The 17,860-nt window shown below is 38.2% G+C and overlaps 2 protein-coding genes across 4 annotated transcripts; both read right to left on the reverse strand.

Annotated features, from left to right (window-relative positions):
• Window positions 1–8,707: 8,707 nt before the first annotated feature.
• Window positions 8,708–11,030, reverse strand: LOC137967176 (geraniol 8-hydroxylase-like). The gene is made up of 2 exons (XM_068813650.1): window positions 9,896–11,030; window positions 8,708–9,433 (listed from the first exon to the last, which is right to left on the reverse strand). The coding sequence occupies exons 1-2, from the start codon at window positions 10,820–10,822 to the stop codon at window positions 8,807–8,809; spliced, it is 1,554 nt and encodes a 517-aa protein (XP_068669751.1). The 5' UTR covers window positions 10,823–11,030; the 3' UTR covers window positions 8,708–8,806.
• A 275-nt stretch (window positions 11,031–11,305) lies between these two features.
• LOC137967175 (uncharacterized) lies at window positions 11,306–15,642 on the reverse strand. Of its 3 annotated transcripts, none has more exons than XM_068813648.1 (3): window positions 15,524–15,642; window positions 11,988–13,660; window positions 11,306–11,853 (listed from the first exon to the last, which is right to left on the reverse strand). In XM_068813648.1, the coding sequence occupies exons 2-3, from the start codon at window positions 13,654–13,656 to the stop codon at window positions 11,486–11,488; spliced, it is 2,037 nt and encodes a 678-aa protein (XP_068669749.1). In that variant the 5' UTR covers window positions 13,657–13,660; window positions 15,524–15,642; the 3' UTR covers window positions 11,306–11,485. The 3 variants fall into 3 exon arrangements, with proteins under 3 accessions (XP_068669749.1, XP_068669748.1, XP_068669750.1); XM_068813647.1 differs by having other exon boundaries at window positions 14,868–15,642; XM_068813649.1 differs by lacking the exon at window positions 15,524–15,642 and adding an exon at window positions 13,746–13,784.
• Window positions 15,643–17,860: the final 2,218 nt, after the last annotated feature.

A 17,860-nucleotide genomic window follows, 5' to 3' on the forward strand; every position in this document is an offset into this window, starting at 1 on the left:
TTTCTATGGGGGTCAACTTCTTATTTTAATCCAAAACTTACTATTAGCTGGATTAGACTCCATTTTTTTGCTCTCCTCGTATGGGGTTGATTCCTTCCTATGTGGTCGACTCCTATTGTTTCCTCCTCCCTATAGGGATCAACCCCTTTATGAGGTTGACTCCTTTCGTAAATTCAATTAGGGATTGACTCCTCCCTTAAGTACTCAAATCTTTCATTTTTTATTGGCAAGGTTTGATATTTTTTTCTTCATATGATGGGGTCGATCCCTTCTTTGTGTGGTCAACTCCTTCAGTAGCTTCAGTACAAGGGTCGACTCCTTATTTAAATTCAAAACTTACTATAAGCAGGGTTTGACTCCTTTCTTTGTATTTGCTTGTTGTTGTGCTCGACTTCTTATTAAGGAATCATATCCTTTTTCAAAAATTACTCACTTGCTTTGGTTTTCTACAAATATTTCACTCAAAGACCAAGGTTAAGTATCTTGGTTTGTTATCATCAAAATTTGGGGTCTTAGAAGAATCTTGAGCCACAATTCCCACGTTCCTTCAATCACAAAACCCTTAGGCTAATGCATCTAAATCTATTCTTCCAATTCATCATGCAGGAATTTAGTTTTAGCTCAAGTTTCTCTAAATTTAAATCAAGCATAGCTACACATGTAAGTAAAATGTATATGGATGAATGTTTAACAACAGATGAAAAAACATCATTATAATCAACATTAGGTACTTGACTACTAACCATGCTTGATAACCTGCATCTTCTTCTTCTTCTTCTTCTTCTTCTTCTTCTTCTTCTTCTTCTTCATCATCATCATCATCAAAAGAAACATCTCTACTAATATAAAATCTTGATGATTTCGGATTAGAACACTACAACCTGTTGATAGGAAATAAGTTTATTTATGAAATTTTTAAATTTTATTTGAATGTTCATGTAAGGAAGCTAAGCTTTGAAAGCTGGCTATGTTTTTAATGAACTCTATAAGTAATGAGAATGCAAGTAAGAGGGGCACATTAGATAGCCCCTCCTCTCTTTCTCATTTTTCATCTGCTCTAACTCTCTCACTCCTTCTCCTTTTTGTTCTCTTTTTTTCCTCCTCCCTACTCTTGATTTCCTAACCCCCTCTCAATTTGATCTACTTCATTTCTTCAAGTTAGGATGAACGTCAAGGTTCTTATCATAGGTATCAAAGCAGTTCCCTCTTGGAAAAATTTCGTTGTTCCATACCATGTTCAACACACAAGCAATGGAAAGGGAACAAGAAGAAATTGAAGTTTGATAGGAAATCTCTCGTGAGCATTGGGAGGCTCTTTGTGTTAATCAATTTCCCCAGTTGTACCTCCATCTTTCCAACCTTACATTCCACGTTATTACCACTTTGAAATCCCCCACTCCACATCATTCATACCCATACTCATCTATGATGCCTCCTACAATTCCAAATTTATAGCCTTCGCTCCACAATCCTAACCATTATGTGAGCCCACCAATTGTTCATGAAAATGCCAATCGCCAAGGAACCATTGGACCTCGCATGGCCAAGCTAGATATTCCTCAATACAAAATTGAGGATGATCCTACAAAGTGGACTTACATGGCGGAGCAATTTTTTGCCTACCATGGACTGGAGAAGACCAAAAAACTCTCTTGGCCTCATTCCATCAAGAATGAGATGCATGTAGGTGGTTTCAATGGCATAATCGGACCAAACCCTTCCTATCTTGGTTGAGCTTTATTCAAGCTTTTTGTGTCATATTCAAACCTACTAAATATCAGGACTTTGATTCCCTTCTTGCAAAGTTGAACCAAACCTGGTTTGTAAAGGAGTACCAAGCCGAGTTTGAAAGAATTGCCAATTGAGTATAATGGCCGGAACACATCCAGGTGGGCAATTTAATTGGTAGTCTCAAACCAGAATTGGCTACAGTAGTACAAGTATTTCATCCAAAATTTCTTGTGGATGCTATTTACCATGCTCCGGTACAAGAGGAAAAGTTAGTATTGCTTCGGCATCTCATCCTATAGACAGTGCCTCCACTCCAGTGAAACCTGCTCCATGGATGGATCAACTTCTAGACAACCTTTCAAGAAGCTCACACTCGAGAAGATGGATAAATGCTGAAATAAAGGAATGTGTTTTAACAGTGACGAAATTTTTTCTCTGAACCATGTTGTAGAGGTATTCAAATGCACTCATATGAGGAGGAGGAAGAAGATGAGGAAGCATTACCATGCCTTGTAGCTGAGCATTCGAGCACTCAGGTAGGCGTGGCATCGAACCTAGCCGGTTAGTGAGCGACTCGAGCTCGGCTTGGTTTGATTCGATTTACCTGGATCTCAAACATGTAAGGATTGTTTGAGTTAACGAGACGAATTTGACTGAACCATGGTTTTGTTCGAAAACTTGCAACCGGCTTGTTAACCTAACAAGGGCTCGAGATTCGAAGAGTCGAGGAGGGACTTGGGGTCCTGAGACATGGTGACCGGATCGACAAAGCGGAACCTCTCTGGGTAGCCAACGCCACCCGTCCCTGGGACCCTCCCCTCACCGACGCTGGCAAGATACGAGCTTGGTGCACCGGAAAAAAGATTCGGAGACTCAATTTCTGCATCTCCAGAGTCTTCGTCTCTCTTTTTCGGTGTATACAGACCGCCTCGGAGGCCGTTGCTGCTCTCTGTGCAGTTGATGACGATAGTAAGGCTGAGACTAGCCAGAACGCCGTCATCGACCCGTCCAAAGTTAAGGTACTTATTGGTGTGGGATCCTTCTTTTCTTTTTTCTTTTCCTCCTCTGCGACATGCAAGTAGTTGTCTTCTTCTTTCCCTTCAATCTGATATGAGATCTGTATGCGTAGTCTAGATTGAAGATTCTTTAGTCGCTGTGAAGCTGGTGTCTAAATCTTAAACCAAATGATTGGGTTATTTGGATTCCCCTTTAGTCTCCATGAATTTGAGAGAATTTAGTAATTATATAAGAAATTTAGTGTGGGTGCTAGGTGAGGCAATTTGTTTGATGGTCATCGTTCTTAACTCGATCTAGTCAATGATGGGTGCATGGAGTGATTAAGAAAAGTTCGTTGCTTTATCATTTCGCTTACTGACTAACTTCACTCTATCATCTTCTTCATCCTTGAAGATAAGCTGTGAACTAGAGCGGAATTGTTGATCTAATCATCGTCTTCACCATCACTAGGGGATTGCCCCAACTTTACTGTTGTCTTATGATTGCCTTATATGCTTGAACTTTAGTTTCTTCATCCTTTTAAAGATGTTTTAAGCAGGGGGAAATTTAATCAGTTTTGGGAATCGTTTCAGATACCTAAAATCCAATACGCTGGCCGGTACAATCCATATATGAAGATGTGTCGAGCCTGTATTGTCTTTCAGGGCTGTAATGTTAATATGAAATCTAACATGGATATCCCGATATGTGACATATATTGGTGATTCCACCACCCCTATTTTTAGATTGTGTTATAGACTATTCATACCATCATGTAAAGGTCACAGGTGAAGGAGTTGGAGTTGCAATCTCTTCACTTCTCAAGAATGTCTTCGTTTATGATGTGGAATACTGCGCCTACTTTCTTGAGAAATTGTGCATTTATGCATTAGTTCGAGCATAAGGAAAGTAAACATCCGGGACATTTCAATTTTGGTTCAAATCTATGGCCAAGATATAGCATCATGCCTCTTTACAGTCAAACTTTCTTTATATAAAGTGAAATCACCTTTTGTTGAGTTGCTCACTTTACTTTAGCACAAGAGAGAAAAACAGAAGGAGAGAGAGAGAGAGAGAGGTGAATTCCCTCTCACTCCCCATGGCAAACTCATTTTTACCCAATTCTCTAAAGAAAGTGAATCCCCTAGTAGGCAGGAAAGGTAGGAGAGGAGTCCACTTGAGTTAGAGTATTTAGTGTCTTTTCAAGTCTAAATGAAGGGAAGCGACAAATACCATATAAAGACATTGTTTACCATCTCCAGATATTAGAAATTAAGGGATTGCTTCAAGTACTAACTCTATGGGTGTTTCCATTAGTTGTAAGTCATATTCTTCATCAAGTTTAGGTTGGTCAAAGTTAATGACTTATGTGAAACAAGTGGAAATAGTTTATTCACCAAGGTCATAATTGGAAAATTATCTTGAAGAAAGTGTATATATTTGTGAAGAAACTTCACAATATGATTTTAATGTTTTAGAATGGTGGAAAGTGAATCATATGAAATTTAGGGTATTATTTAAGATGGTAGCAGACATCATTAAAATTCTTATATCCATAGTAGTTTAAGAGTCTACCTTTAGTACTAGTGGTGGAGTAATACTCATATTGTTCTTCCTTGGCACCAAATACAGTTCAAGCTTTGATTTGTCGCAGTGATTGGGTTTGGGCTCTTCAAGGTGTCAAGAAAAATCAAAAGGTGAATTTCTTTTGAATAGCTATTTATTATGATATTTTTTAGTATATTTTTTAGTTTTGTTTATTAAAATTTTATTTTATGATTAGAGCATGTGAAGAAGACTGTGGAGATAATGCTACCAATTACATGATTTTTTATGTTTTCTCATCATGGTAATTTTAATATTTTTAACTACATTAAGTAACTAGTAGTGGAAGGGTATTTTTTTATCTAACAATAATAAGTTTTATTTTTTTTGTTTTTGTCATAGATGGAGATTTTGCTCTTGCGGGGACTTAGTATATTGTTTTCTAGCATGAAGAGAAAGAGTTATAGTTTATAAATTTATACTGGATTTATAGTTTTTATTTGGGTGATTGTAAATTGATATTGATATTTAATTTAATTTTTTTGTGTTTGATTATTGTATAAAGTTTATTCATAATATTATGCAGTGTTTAAGGAGTATATAGACAATTTTATGCAGGAATTATGTACATTAGGTTATGCATAATTTTTAAGTAGAGGTCATGCCCAATTTTATGTAAAATGTATACATAATTTTATATACAATTTATTTGAAAAGTTTTAAATGTATGTTGGAGCTCGAGTTCAAGCTAGAACTCGATTAAAATTATTGGGCTCGAGCTCTATAACAATTTTAGGCTCGAGGTTGGGCTCTGCTCGGCTCGAGATCAAGTTTAAAATATTTCAATCAAGCTCGGCTTGAACATAGGAAGGTTCGGGCTCAGTTCGGCTCAATGTCACCCCTTACTCTCAATTGTCGCTCCATGCTCCCTTTGGAGTCCTTCAACCACGTACATTATGATTTGAAGGGTAGTGATAGACCACAAGGTGTGCAATCTCATGATGGTGGCAGAATGCACAATTTTATATGTGGTAAGATAGCCAAGACTGTGGGTTTCCTTTGTGTCAGATTGCTAATTTCTCAGTCATGGTGGGAAAAGGGACAAAAATTCAATGTTCCTCCCAGACAATAGACATTTCAATCATGAGACAAGGATCGCAAAAAACCTCAGACTTCTTTGTCTTACCTATAGAAGATGTCGACATGGTGCTAGGCATGCAGTTGGTGCACACAATTGGCCACGTGAAATGGGATTTTAATAAGATGACCAATATGGAGTTCATGAATAACTAGTAGGTTGTTCGGCAACTCGTATGGCTGGAGAATTATAGATGCTTACCGATAGCTCTGCTAGTAAATGGATAGGTTGTGTTATTCTAGATGCTTAGTCCCACTATGAATGCCATGGAACATTGGATCCACCATGGCTTCCCATGAAGTTATGGATGCAATGAACTACTAGCCAATTGAAGAAGCTACATGGGCACCTAAAGATGCAATTTTCCAACAGTTTTGTTTTTTTAACATTGAGGACAAGGTTGTTTTTCTAAAGAGGGTGGAATGATACAAAATAGGTTTACTTATGGAATTGTTAATTTTATTTGAATGTTCATGTAAGGGAGTTAAGCTTTGAATGCTAAGATATGTTTGTAATAAACTCTATAAGTAATGAGTACACAAATGAGAGGGGCACATTGGATAGCACTCTCTTTCTCATTTTTTGTCTCTAACTCTCCCACTCCCTCTCCTTCTCATTCTATTCTTTGCCTCCTTCCTACTCTCAATTACCTAACCCCTTCTCAATTTGATCCACTGCCTTCCTTCAAATTTGGATGAACTTCAAGATTCTTATCACTTGTATCCCTTAACTCGAGAAACATAACATCTTTCCTCTAGGTTCTAACTTTCCTTCACTAAGATGCATATATAGAGGGCAACCAAATTTTTCAAATTTTAATAATCAACAGGAGTCCAGACCATTCTTCTTTCGGAGTTTTATACTCAATGGCTATAGATGCAGACTGGTTTACTAAAACAGCATGTCATGCTAGTAGCCTCTCCCCAAAACTCCTTCCCAATCCTACATTAGACAACATGCATCATGCTTTCTCAATAAGAGTTTTATTCATGCTCTCTGCAACTCCATTCTATTGTGGTGTATGATGAATTGTATGATGCCTCACAATGCTTTCATCTTCACAAAAGTTATTGTACTTCCCACTACAACACTCAAGGTCATTGTTATTTCTAAGCCTCTTAATAAGCTTTTCTATTTACTTCTCAATGATGCACTTCTAGTGCTTAAAGATAGAAAATACATCACTTTTTTCCTTTCAGAAAATAAACTCATACTTTCCTTGAGGAATCATCAATGAAAATTAAGCATATGCCTCCCTTAGAGACAACTTGTGAGGATCCCAAAAGATCTGAATCCATATAATCTAAAGCGTCTTTACTTGGATGTATTGTTGTGCTATATGCAACTCTATTCTATTTGCCAAAGACACAATGCTCACAAAAGTCCATTTTTCATGAACTTTACCCACATAACAGACCTCTTTTCAAAATATATTCAACCCTCTCTCACTCATATGGCCCAATCTCATGGGTCATAATTTGGTGGTTCACTCTCTGCAATAGATGATGAAGCAACATCTGCAGAACCTATAATTGTGATATTGTCAAGAACATAAAAAGTTGCAACCTTCTTTCCGATCCCTTCTTCACAAAAAAGAGCGCATGTATTGATTTTCATAACTTCACCTTCAATTGTATACTTGCACCCAACATCATATGTGGTACCTCAAGAGATAAGATCTCACTTCAATTCAAGAATATATTCCACATTTGTCAATGTTTTTACAACACTATCTTGCATCTTCAAGTGGATTGTACCTATTCCAATGACTTTACAAGTCACATTGTTGGCCATCATGACTACTCCACCCTCAATGATGAACCGGTCTCTATTGCAACACATGATAGGAAAACCCAAACCCATAATTCATTCATCCTTTCATTTGGCTCTAATTTCACCATAATTGAAGAAAATACTTTCATCAAATTCTGCAATAGTTGCCTCTACAGAATTCTAATTCATTTTATTTTGATCTTTACCATCATTCTTTTATTACTTGCTTTTCAATTTTTAGCAATCAACCTTAATATGCTCTTGTTTCTTAGAATATTTACAAATCAGGTTCTTATGTCTCGATTTTGATCTAGACCTTTGTTTGTTTCTATGAAATTCTTCTCCTTGGACCTTCCGCTCGCAAGTAAAGCATCTCTTTGACTAGAGTTCTCAGTCTCAAGCACAAATCATATCCTTGTTCAATAAAAGAGTCTTAACACCTTCAAGGAAAATTGTTTCTCTGCCGTAAAGAATTATTTATCTAAAGTGTGTATAGGACAAAGGTAATGAACACGGCATCAATAAAGTCTGATCTTTGTCTTTAATATCAACCTCTATGGTTGAAAGATAAAAAATAATTGAATTAAACTCACTAATATGAGATTTAATTGATGTACCTTCTATCATACGAAGTGTACATAGTCACTCCCTCAAAGTCAAAAGGTTTGTGAGTGATTTGGTTACATATAGTGTTCCCAATGTAAGCCACAAACTCACAAAAATCTTATGTACCAGAATTTCCTTCGAGATAACATCAATCAAATACAATTAACCGTCAAAGTTTTTTTGTCCAACAAATCCCAATCGCGTCACTCATATCTGTTGGTTTCTTCTCCTCACCCTTCAAAGCAATTTTTCACTTGTTTTGTGTCAACACGGCAAGCATCTTGATACACCATAGGCCAAAACTAATGTTGTCATCGAATTTCTCAATTTAAACTTGGTAACAGTCATCCTTGTTCTAAAACCGGTAATTTGGTACGATAATAGGATCAAGCACACATGCAAAGTAGAACAAATAAAAGCCACACACAAAATAGGAAACCAGATATTTAACATGGTTTGGCCATTTGTGACTACTTCCACATGTGAGGAGAGAGGAAGAGTTTCCACAATGCAAAGAGTCAAAGTTATAGGGAACAAATAAAAGCCACACAAAAATTAGGAACCAAGATATTTAACATGGTTCGGCCATTTGTGGCTACTTTCACATGTGAGGAGAGGGCTAGTTTCCACAATGCAAAGAGTCAAAGTTATAGCAGTATGGCCTGTTGGGCATTGTTTTCACACCGGATATAAAACCCTAGCTACCACCCAAGATCAAAATTACATCCAAAATGAGATCCAAACATAAATAGATCTAAAAAAAAATCCATGATAAATCTTATCATTTTTTGAGTTTTGATTCTTGAACCTACCTCCATTTAATGGTCACCCTCTCCTTTTTATCTTAATCTTTAATCTTTTTCTCCTGTAATACGAGTTCATATATCTACATTATCTAGAATTATAAGACACAAATCGCACTGTTCAAGTGTTCATGATAGAAAATTTAGATTTTATTACATCGATTGGTTCGTAAACACGCACCGTCTGCCATGGTCTGAAACCTCCCCGTAACTTCTATTTGTACAGGTCTAGGTTGAATGATCTCGGCGTGGGGACTGCAACCAGAGGGATCGCCTTCTTGATCACAATCCCAAACTTCTCCGAAAGATCAAGCTTCTCCCCTTGCGGCAGACTCCAGTCGAAGGAGTGAACCAACGAAGCCAACGCATACATCATCATTCTCTGTGCCATGGTTATCCCAGCGCAGATCCTCCGACCGGACCCGAACGGAAAGTAGTGGAAATCGTTGCCGCTGTAATCCCATTTGGCCGTTGGCTGTGTGAACCTCTCAGGGTCGAATTCCAAGGGGCTCGGCCAGATGGAAGGGTCACGATGTATGGCCCATACGTTCACGAAGACACGCGAGCCTTCGGGGATAGTGTAGCCACCGACTGTGCAGGACTGGCTGGGGCAGTGTGGAACGAGGAGGGGCAGCGCCGGGTGCAGGCGGAGGACTTCCTTTACAACGGCGTCGAGGTAATGCAGCTTGGAGACGTGGGACTCTTCGACGATGTTGCCTCTCCCCACCACCCTTTCCAGTTCATCTTGGACCTTCTTCATCACAACCGGCTTGTCCACCATGTGAGCCATTGCCCACTCTATCATGTTGGATGTAGTGTCCGTCCCGCCCACGACCATGTCCTGTTAGAAATTAACCAGACAGATTTTCGCTTTTTCACTCTCTTAAGAAATAATTAACAGTAAAGGGTGATGATTAGCACAAGAATTTTAAGGACTGGTTCATCTGTTTCGATTTTTCTGTTCAAGCTTTATTGGCCACTACTATGCTGTCTTGTTCATCAATTTGATCTTCAGAAGAACAGATACAGTTGATAATGGGCACAAATAAGTGGCTTCTCAACCTCTGAAGGGTATCAATCTCTAAGATGCTTCGGGCTTCAATTATGATCAGAGGTTGTTGTCTCGTGACTCATGTCCACAGTATAATAACATTATCAAGATGTCCTGTTGAAAGCTAAGTAAAAAATGTGCTCCAGATCAGACCTGATTCGAACTGGGCACAATGGTAGTGCGTTTGACTCCAGATCAGAATATAACTTTAAACGGAAGAAGAAGAAGAAGAAGAAGAAGAGCTGGACATACCATGAGAAGGGCCTTGAGATGAACCATGGTGAAAGGCGTCTTTTGGTCTCCTTCATCCTTGAGCTTCAGCATAAACTGCAGAAAATCTTTACTTTTTTCCTCATCCACCTTTCCCCCCTCCCGATCCTTCTTCAATCTATGCTCTATGATACTGTTAAAGATCCCGTCGAACCTCAGGAACAGCCCCTTCATTTGTCTCTGCAGTCCCTGTACATCAAATTTGGCCAAACCCGGGAAGAAGTCCGACAAATTGGGCTTCCCCAACAACTCCGTAATCTCCCCCACCACCTGCCGGAACTCCGACCCGATGCTGGTCCGCTCCTCCCCTTCCACCGTCCCACCCCACAACATGCTCGTAATCACGTTGAGAATGGTAAGAAACATCTGCTCCCCGACGTTCACAGTACCTCCAACCTTGGAGTAGATGTGCGAGACGGTGGCCCGCATCTCCCGCCGGCGGAGGTAGTACACGGAGTCGAGGCTGGCGGTGCCGAGCATCTCACGGACGCAGACCTTCCGAAGCATGCGCCACTCGGGGCCGTGAGGGGTCCAGGCGATGTCGGAGCCGCCGTAGGAGATTACGCGGGCGGCGGCTGGGACGTCTCGGTTGGCGAAGGTGGTGTCGTGGTCTCGTAGGACCTCCTTGGCGAGCGAGGAGGAGGTCACCACGATGCCCAGTTTGTTGCCGAGTTTGAGGCTCAGAATGGGGCCATAGGTTTTGGCCAATTCGGCGAAGCCGGAGTGGAGCTCTGGATCGAGGAAAGGGAGGTAGCCCAGCAAGGGAACCCCGCGGGGACCCGGGGGTACTCGCAAGGATCCGTTCTTCCATCTCACCAGGAGTTTAAGGTAGAGGACGATGAATACCGCTGCAAGAGAACATGTAACGAGAGAGGCAGGAGAGAAGAGCTCAGACCACAGCTCCGCCATTTCGTTGGTGGGAGGACAGACAGATATCTCAAGAGGAGAAGTCCCCAAGGCAGAATCAGGCCTAGAAGAGAACGAAATCCAGGAAATTTATCCTTCCCTCGGAGAAATGAATTTAAATTGGTTGCTTGGAATTTCAGGACTCCTCGTTTGCCAAGATTCTTGCAATGGCCGTCTTGTTTTTTTCTTCAGGCGCGCCTCTGAGAAATAGTAAGAACCTTATTATAGAGAATGAGGATCGACTTTCAACTAGAACTAAAAGACAAAAAGAAGCCCACTCTAAAATGGAATCTTAACTATAAGTCTCCGGCTTATGCTGTGACAGTGTGACATCATGAAGTGCTAGGCCAACCGCTAATTTCTCATCTTCTCCTTATGCATCATCACTACCATTCTTATATTTCATTTCATGCACCAATTTCAATTCATTCTTGACCGGGTCTCTCTTCATTCTGCAAAGTAGATCAAAGCATCGAGACCCCCACTTGAGCAGGACGAATTGGAAAAGATGGAAATCTAACAACAGTCTATTGGGTTAACAGAACACCGGATGTCTTTAAAGCAAGAGCTCGCATTGCAGACTCAAAATCAAACACCGGATCCCTTCAGTACCAAGATTGATCGAGTGCAAATATCATACAGAACCGATCCAATTTTCAATCATTATTATTGGTAAGTTGAAGGGCTACCTCTGCATTCAAATGAGAGATTATCTAACCATGAATCATCCAATAGATGGAAGGGAGATTCAGATTCTCTGGGCCATTCAGAACTAACATCTATTTCATCATAAATAACAGGTTCACATTTTCCATCCCTGTTTTGGCTGATAGCCTGTAATCGAAGATTGCAATGCACAAAAACCAAATCACTGAACTTTTCATGCTCCATCCTGTTGCGTTTCTTGGCATGTAGGTTCTCAAAGGTGCTCCAGTTCCACTTGCACCAGTCAGAACTACAAGGTTGGCTCAGTACTCGAATTGCTGCCCTCTGTAAAGTGGGGACTTCATAACCATACCCAGCCCACCAGTCACCTACACATGATCAATGAAAAATGTCTATTAGGTGTGTTATTGCTCAGAAACAAAACAAATAGAGTTCACAATTTCAAAAAATTAAAATTCAAAGCCCCAAAAGTAAATTTGAAGCACACAGAAAGGCAGCATACCTGGAGAGTTCAATGTCCTGCCCATCATAGCAAATTCACTCCCTAATGCACCCTGTGCATTCACATACACTGGATGTTCTTTAGTCAGTTCAATCTTGTCTTTTTCTCCACTAATCATTTTCATCATGGTTTCCTGAAACCCATTTCTGATCTTCGCATCACCTTTAAAACTAGGACTGTAGTAAACAGATGGGTTCAGAAAAGCTGCAGCAGCATGTAGTGGAGAGTGAAGTTGCATATTCCATCTCCTATCAATAATTTCCCAAACTGGCATGTATTTTTCTTCAATTCCTTTGTACAATGCCTTGATTGCAACTTTTGCTCTCTCAATACCCTCATATATATAGCCCATAGCTGGCATATCCCCATCTACAATCCTCGGGACTTTTACAAGTGGCTCTGAGATACTTACAGCTTCATGTGCCGACTTCCAGAATCTATCGATGTACAGCAAAGACTTAATAACTTGGGCATCAGGTCTTCTACTGTAAAGTGATGATAGGTATTCAGTGTGGGAGAACATATGCTTCAAGTTGTCCTCTTGGATCACAATAGCCCTCAAAGAGAGGAAATTTGTCACACATCTATTCGTTCTTGGTCGAGTCAACTCCCTTCCACCAGTAAATTTTCTCATTAGATTTAGTATCCATGCATGACTGTATATGTACTGTGTGATGGTCCTTGCCTCCTCAATGACAGTACTGACTCCCTCCTGCTTACTGATATCCTCCAACATTTTATCAATGCAATATGATGCACATGGGCACCAAAATAGCGACAGGTACTTGGACATGAGAAGCCTACCTGCATAAACATAACTAGCAGCACTATCTGTGATAACTTGTACTACATTTTCCACTCCCACCTCCAAAACAATTGACTCAAGCAACTCAAATAAGTAATGGGAATCATCAGCGCGGGATGATACATCAACTGATTTGAGAAATAGTGTACCCTTAGGACATGTGACAGAAAAAACTACAATTGACCTGGACCGACCATCCGACCAGCTATCCAACAATATTGTGCAACCAGTTTCTTTCCACTCTTCTCTAAATTTCTTGTAGGTGTCACAGATATCCCCTTTCACTGTCTCCAACAGGCTAGATCTCAGTTGTTCATAACATGGAGGTTTGTAGCCTACCCCACACTCAGCAACAGCATCCACCATTGCTTGATAATAGATGGATTTAGAAGCACCAAAGGGAATTGAGTTGTGAAAGAAGAATCGAGCAATCTTTTTGTCGGCATCGTTCTGCTTTAAGTTCTGGGCATCATCCACAGGTGGCTGAGCACTTGGTGAAGGACGTGGAAATAATAGAGAAGGACAAGTGCTGCCGTGCTGCCCGCTAGTTTCAGGATTGGGATGAAAACCACCACTTGCAGATGAACTGTTTTGGGGGCCATTTTGTGCCCTTTCAATCACCTTTGGTTTCTTAGGAGTCTTCTGCTTTTTTGAGGTGCTTAAGATGCTATGGATCATGTCCCGTACTTCATTAGGTACCTCAGTGCATGGAACAATGTCTTTGTTCTTGATTTGAGCAAGATGAAATTTCATTCTGTAGACACCACCATTAAATTCCCTATGGCAGTAATTACATCTAACTTTCTGCCTTGTTGCATCAACCAAGACACAGTGTTCCCAACAGGCATCTCTTCCTCGCACCATTTTCCTGTATACAATATATGATGTTAGAACGATAATAAAATATGACAGAGACCAAAAAAAGCACCAAATAATAAGATAAAACAAAACACCTTAAAACTCAGAGACTTGAGCTGTTTCTCAATGGTGTTTTGGGTGGTCTTTTAGCAGGAGATCTCACAATTCGAGCCTCACTATGCCTGTGGTTCCATTATTAAACTTATTGTAATAGAATGACCAAAACACAAACACTCCGAAATATAAAGAATACAAGAGATTCGTTTTTTACCAACAGATAGTCCAAAGCTGAAATAGAACCTCAAAGCGCAAAGCACTCTTATAACCTAATGACTTTGAATCCTAAATGAAGACCAAAAAAAAAAAAAGAAAGGCATACAGTGCACAAGTTAAAATGCATGAGATAAAGTGTTATTCACTCCAGCTAGAAGAAGTATCATCTAGGTACAGTTTAACAATGAAGACTATTTTCTTGTCAATGTTAGAGGCATTTCTCAATGTCAAACTGAAGGCAAGCACTCTTGCTACATCTCCAATATAAAAATAGGTTCCTATGCCCTTTATCATCTCAATGTCAAACGCCTAAGACATTGTCAACAGTTGCAAAGCAAAGAGACACTATAAAATCATACAACAATGCGGTTCTAAGTTCAAAAAGTAGTAATCACAATTTCTTGGAGATGATTCCATGTAATAGCTCTAAACCTGATAAAAGAAGTTGTGTTCACAAGGGCACAGAGATAGGCAAGAAACATAATTAACATAGGCTACCACTAAAAGTGCCGACTTCATTTTCCTCATGACCAAAGCTGAAATTGTGAGTACTTTTTGAACTTTATGCACCCCAACACCATTAATATATGATGACAAAGAAATGATCCATTTGAAATGTAAATGATAAAACCAGACAACTAAGTCATAAACTTCACCTCACAGGCAATCAGCAACTCCCACAGGCAGTATCTGTGGTATTAAAATTTTAATTAAAAGAATAAAATCAACTACGAAATCTTGGCAAACTCTAGCATCCATACTCCTCAATGAGTTGTGATCCTAGAATGTAAGAACAATGTATCTGCTCAAATGCCACAAGGCATTCCTTGAAAGGATTATTTTTGTATGTGTATTGAAGTGCCCTTATTGCAAGTTAGAAAGATTGAGCTATGAAAACCAGAATTAATAATTTGGATGGAGCAAAACTTTGATATTGCATATACCTTTCAGATATTGCAAAAGAAAGTCATGGGACTTGTTGGAATTAATATAACAGGCTATGCATCGGCTTTGTTTCTTTGAATGGTTAACAGCAGACATTTCCTCTTCTCCGTACTCCATAAGTCCCATAGTGATGCAACTGGATGACAATATTGATGTCATTTTAAATGTTCAAAAGGCGCCCACCTTATGTTCTTCACTTGGTTATATTTACGATGCTCTGAAATGTTTTCCAACACATTTTCTACAGATTCCATGAAGAAGATAACTTCTGTTTCCAGATAACAAAACAGGTGACTATTGACTAGCTCCGCTTGCATATTCGTGAAAAACCCAGAAGACGGTCACATTCCTAGAGTCAAATTAGAAATAGAAAATCCCAAGACGAGTTTAAAAGTCCCAGCGCAAACGGGATGCCTCTCTCCTTTCGAAGAAGCCCACTAAGAGGGCCAACATTTTTTCATCGTTCAAAAAATGGAAACTTTTCAGCTGAATTAATGGTTGAACAGAGCGAAACATGAAACTAGCCAACTTTAAAGTTGCAACAATTAGGAGACGAATCGTGAAAAAACGGGTAATTAACACTAGGAAAAATTTTAGGGGGAAAGACAAGGAAAGGGCGAAAAGAGGAACTTCCGAAGAGGGGTCATCTAGGTACCTGGATCGTAGGGATCTTATTTCTCGGGCATTTGATGCAGAGAGGTCGGCGAGTCACCGACAAATCCGCGACGGGGAGATGGGTGACGGCGAAGCCCCGAGGAAATGAAACTCCGCGCCGATAATTTGTTGACCCTCGCGTGGTTCTCCAACAGCCCCGACGAGGTGCCGTGGAAATCGTCATGTGAAACTGTTTCCTCACGGTTGGGTCCCGCCATGATTCTTCAAGAATTTTCTCTTTTTTTTTTTTTTTGTTTGGTTAAAATTTTTAAAATATATTTTCTTGTACACAGATATTTGTTATATTGTTAATAAAAAAGGAAAATTAGTTCCTCTTATGTGTAGTGTTAGACGACCACATTGGTAAGAGTTCACATGGACTTTGGTCTCCAACAATCTACAACATGAGGTCCATGATGGCTTGTCCTAAATATTTCAATTTGATTAACACTTTCACCCTAAAAATTTAACTTATAAGAGTTAGTTTAACTACAATTAATATAAAATGTAAGTGGAGATCCCCCACAAAGAACCTTTTGCCTAGTAGTATGTTAGATTCTTTGTTCGATAACATTTATGATGTCATTACAAGAAAATAAACTTCTGTCAGCGATCTTTTTGTTAATGAAAGTCCAAAATTTGTTGGGAGAAGTTTTCCCAATAAAAAAAATCACTGACTTGTGTTTTCATTGTAGAACTTTTGTCAGCGAAATTGTAAATTCACTGACATAAATTAAAATCTTTGCCAACGAATCTGTATATTTGATGGCAGAGAATTTAAACCTTGAGTTTATACATCCGATCTCGGTCAATGAAATTGTAAATTCACTGTCATAAATTAAAATCTTTGCCAACGAGTCTGTAAATTCAATGGTAGAGAATTTAAACCTCTGCCAATGAATTTATATATCCGCTTAAAATTTTCTAGGGATAAAATGTCTTATTTATCGATGATTTGAAAATCCACTGGCAGAGGTATTTTATTAATTTTTATTTTATTTGAAGTTTTTCCAACAAAAAATTGAATTTCTAGGAAAACATAAAATTATAATTTTTAAATTTATATGCTAAAGTTGATATTTTTCCTATTTAATACAAATTTAATAAAAATATTAAAATATTCAATTGAATTATATAGTCAAATGTGTCTAACAAGAAAATTATATATAATAGTCCCAAAAATGTTTACAAGTTATATAAAAATTATAATTTATATAAAATATATATATATATATATATACACACCATCTGTTGGAGGATCTGAAAGAGGATGAAGTTCAATCTATCCCTTTTTCATCTTCCCAAAGGATGAAAGAAACTATAATCATTCAACTTCAAAATAACATAATCACACAAACTACCCATTTAACACAGAAAAATTCATCATGGAGGAAAAAGAAAGAAAGAAAGAAAGAAAAAAAGAAAAAAGAAGAAGGGAAGAAAGAAAATGAATGGACTGATAAATGAATGAATGAACACAAAAAGAAAGAGAAAGAAAGAAATAAGAAAAAAAGGGGAAAAGAAAAGATAAAGAAAGAAAAAAAAGGAGCATGGAAGAAGAAGAAGAGAATGAAAAAAATCAAATAGAAAAAGGAAAAGAATGAAAGAATGAATGAAGAAGTAAACAAAAGAGAAATAAAGAAAACGATAAAACAAGAAAAACAAAAGGTAAAAAGGGAAAGAAGAAGAAAAGAAAGACAAAAGAAAGGAAAGATAAAGAATAAAGAATAAATAATGAATGAATGAAGAAGAAATAAGAAAGAGAAAGAAAGAAATAAGAAACAATGGAAAAAGAAGTAAGTAAGAAAGATAGACTAAAAAAGGACAAGGGATGAAAGAAGAAGAGAAAAAATGAATGAAAGAAATAAAAAAGAAAAAGAAGGAGAAGAGAAGAATGAAAGAAATAAGAAAGAAAGAAGAAAGAAGAAAGAATGAATGAAGAAGAAAAAAGAAAGAAAAGAGAAAGAAGAAAGAAGAATAAAAGAATGAATGAAGAAGAAAAAAGAAAGAGAAGGAAAGAGATAAGAAAGAATGGAATAAGAAGAAAGAATGAAAGAAATAAGAAAGAAAAAAAAAGGAGAAAAGAAGAAAGAAGAAGAGAAATAAAAGAGAAAAAAGAAAGAAGAATAAAAGAATGAATGAAGAAGAAAAAAGAAAGAAGAATAAAAGAATGAATGAAGAAGAAAAAAGAAAGAGAATGAAAGAAATAAGAAAGAATGGAATAAGAAGAAAGAATGAAAGAAATAAGAAAGAAAAAGAAGGAGAAGGGAAGAAAGAAGAAGATAAAGTAAAAAGAAAGAAGAAGAGAAAGAAAGAATAAAAGAGATAAAGAAAGAAA

This window comes from Aristolochia californica, unplaced genomic scaffold (genome assembly GCF_029961685.1).
Source record: "Aristolochia californica isolate CCGP_79_NKW_82.1479 unplaced genomic scaffold, dmAriCali1.0.hap1 SCAF_6, whole genome shotgun sequence".
Lineage (NCBI taxonomy): Eukaryota > Viridiplantae > Streptophyta > Magnoliopsida > Piperales > Aristolochiaceae > Aristolochia > Aristolochia californica.

Excerpts from the sequence above, each read along its gene's own strand:
- LOC137967176 (XM_068813650.1), bottom strand. The coding sequence starts at position 10,822 with ATGGCGGAGCTGTGGTCTGAGCTCTTCTCTCCTGCCTCTCTCGTTACA. Across the intron at positions 9,434-9,895 it reads ATCTCAAGGCCCTTCTCATG|GACATGGTCGTGGGCGGGAC; the intron begins GTATGTCCAGCT and ends AATTTCTAACAG.
- LOC137967175 (XM_068813648.1), bottom strand. The coding sequence starts at position 13,656 with ATGGTGCGAGGAAGAGATGCCTGTTGGGAACACTGTGTCTTGGTTGAT. Across the intron at positions 11,854-11,987 it reads CAGGACATTGAACTCTCCAG|GTGACTGGTGGGCTGGGTAT; the intron begins GTATGCTGCCTT and ends GATCATGTGTAG.